Genomic DNA, 1,909 nt, shown 5'->3' on the forward strand with positions numbered 1-1,909 from the left:
TTTAGGCAGATATATAACAGATATATAACAGATATATAACAGATATATAACAGATATATAACAGATATATAACAGATATATATATAAGTTCTAGTAAGGAAAATTGAAAAGGCAAACTTTAAATTGATTAATGCCAACAATTCAGCAGACTTCATACAATACTGTATAGAATATGGTCTCCTTCCAACAAATATATATAAATTTTGATGAGGAAACATACACTGTGAGGTATGTAATTGTACAAACGTGTTGCTCAAGTTTAATTATAATGCTAGCTGAAATTTCCTTCGATATCCAAAGTCAAAATGTAAGGGCTGTTTTAATGATAAGCATTAATTTTGAGCTCATGTTTAATTTGACAGAATCTGATTAATATAGAAGAAGAAAATTGTTAAAAATGCTACTGAATGGCCAAGGTATGTTGAGTATTTTAGTCCCTTAATTCAAAAATAAAGTTTCAATGAGAGAAAAGATATACAACAGCACAATGACTTTTTAAATCATATCACGTCATTCAAGCCAATTCAATACTGGAACAAAATGTTGGATGAGTAAGGGGCGTTAAAATAGAGCTGGAGCGCCATGGAATGTAGCAGATAGATCTGGAAATGACGAGTTGAACAACTTGGGAGTTCAACGTCCAAGTTGGTAAAGATTCCAAAATTTACATTCAAAAAAAATTTTTTTTAGTCCAACGACACATTTATCTTTTTCTAACTCCCTCTATAGTTTGAATGATATTTTATAACCTTAGAATCACCCGATACATCATAATTCAATAGCTGACTGGCTTTATTCGTTCGTTCAATCGTTCGTTCACGAGCAGGCAAGAGTTTATGACGAAGCTTAGAACCGGCATGACGAGTCCTCACCCGAGCCTACCCACCACATGCACTGTACGCCGAATCCAAGGCCATCACGCTGTAACGCACCATCATCCTACCCATTCATTGCATTATTTCTTCCCTAGCTTACCTAGAATTACAAATTCAAAGAGCCCAATTCATTCGCCATTCTGCTCCGCCCACCACCCATATAATGCTTTGGGCTCTAACCTAGTTATATTAATAATAATGTAAAACTTAATAATTAACTTATCTTAAGATGTTTAATTTATATTACAAGATTGTTCCTATCATAATACTATTGCCCTCAACTACCTACAACATTAAATTACTCTCAACTTCAGTTGAATAACATTCGTGAAGTCCTTTTGTCACTTGTTGAATATCACCCCATATCAACTACTACAGAGTGTTAAAGATCGGATTTTGTGGAGGTCGATGGTCGCCAATGTCCTGAAAGGATAAGGCACGGGAATGAAGAAGATCTACCTACACAACGGTGGGCATTTTTCTGCGGTTGCGAGAGATCGCTATTGTAAAAATATTCTTGTATATATCTAATCCCCATAAACATTTCACATTTCAAATTAACTGTTTATATCTAATCTCCTACATTCTACACAATTTTTTTCATGATGCTTCCTGTGTGGTTTTTTACTAGTTATTGATTTTACTAGTTAGTAATTTAGTCTGTGAGTTTTTTGGAAATCACAGACTGGATCGTTTTTTCGTCAAATTCTGATGAAAAATCAAACCTTGAAACATTACAACAGTGCAAATTATTTTTATTCATCGTTCATGAAAAAAAAGAACAACAATGATAACAACGTCAATGATAATTCTATTATTATTATTTTTGTTGTTATCGTAGTGATGATGAGAGTGTAATGATGTAATGATTGTTAGGCACTAAACGGAAAATGATTGAAAATATCTTGTTATGGTTTTATTAAAACAAAATCAGGAAATGATCTAAAATCCGATATTATATATATATATATATATATATATATATATATATATATATATATATTTTCCAATATTCTATAAATTCTACCGAATGT

At 32.0% G+C, this 1,909-nt stretch overlaps 1 protein-coding gene across 1 annotated transcript in view; it reads right to left on the reverse strand.

Moving 5' to 3' along the window:
- Positions 1–1,612: 1,612 nt before the first annotated feature.
- HELRODRAFT_191970 (hypothetical protein) overlaps positions 1,613–1,909 on the reverse strand; it is an 8,468-nt gene continuing 8,171 nt past the window's right edge. The window contains exon 13 of the mRNA XM_009020128.1: positions 1,613–1,754. Within this exon, the coding sequence (XP_009018376.1) occupies positions 1,708–1,754 (47 nt within the window). The 3' untranslated portion in view covers positions 1,613–1,707. The remainder of the gene's footprint in view (positions 1,755–1,909) is intronic.

The sequence above is a fragment of the Helobdella robusta genome (assembly GCF_000326865.2).
Source record: "Helobdella robusta unplaced genomic scaffold HELROscaffold_26, whole genome shotgun sequence".
Taxonomy (NCBI): Eukaryota; Metazoa; Annelida; class Clitellata; order Rhynchobdellida; family Glossiphoniidae; genus Helobdella; species Helobdella robusta.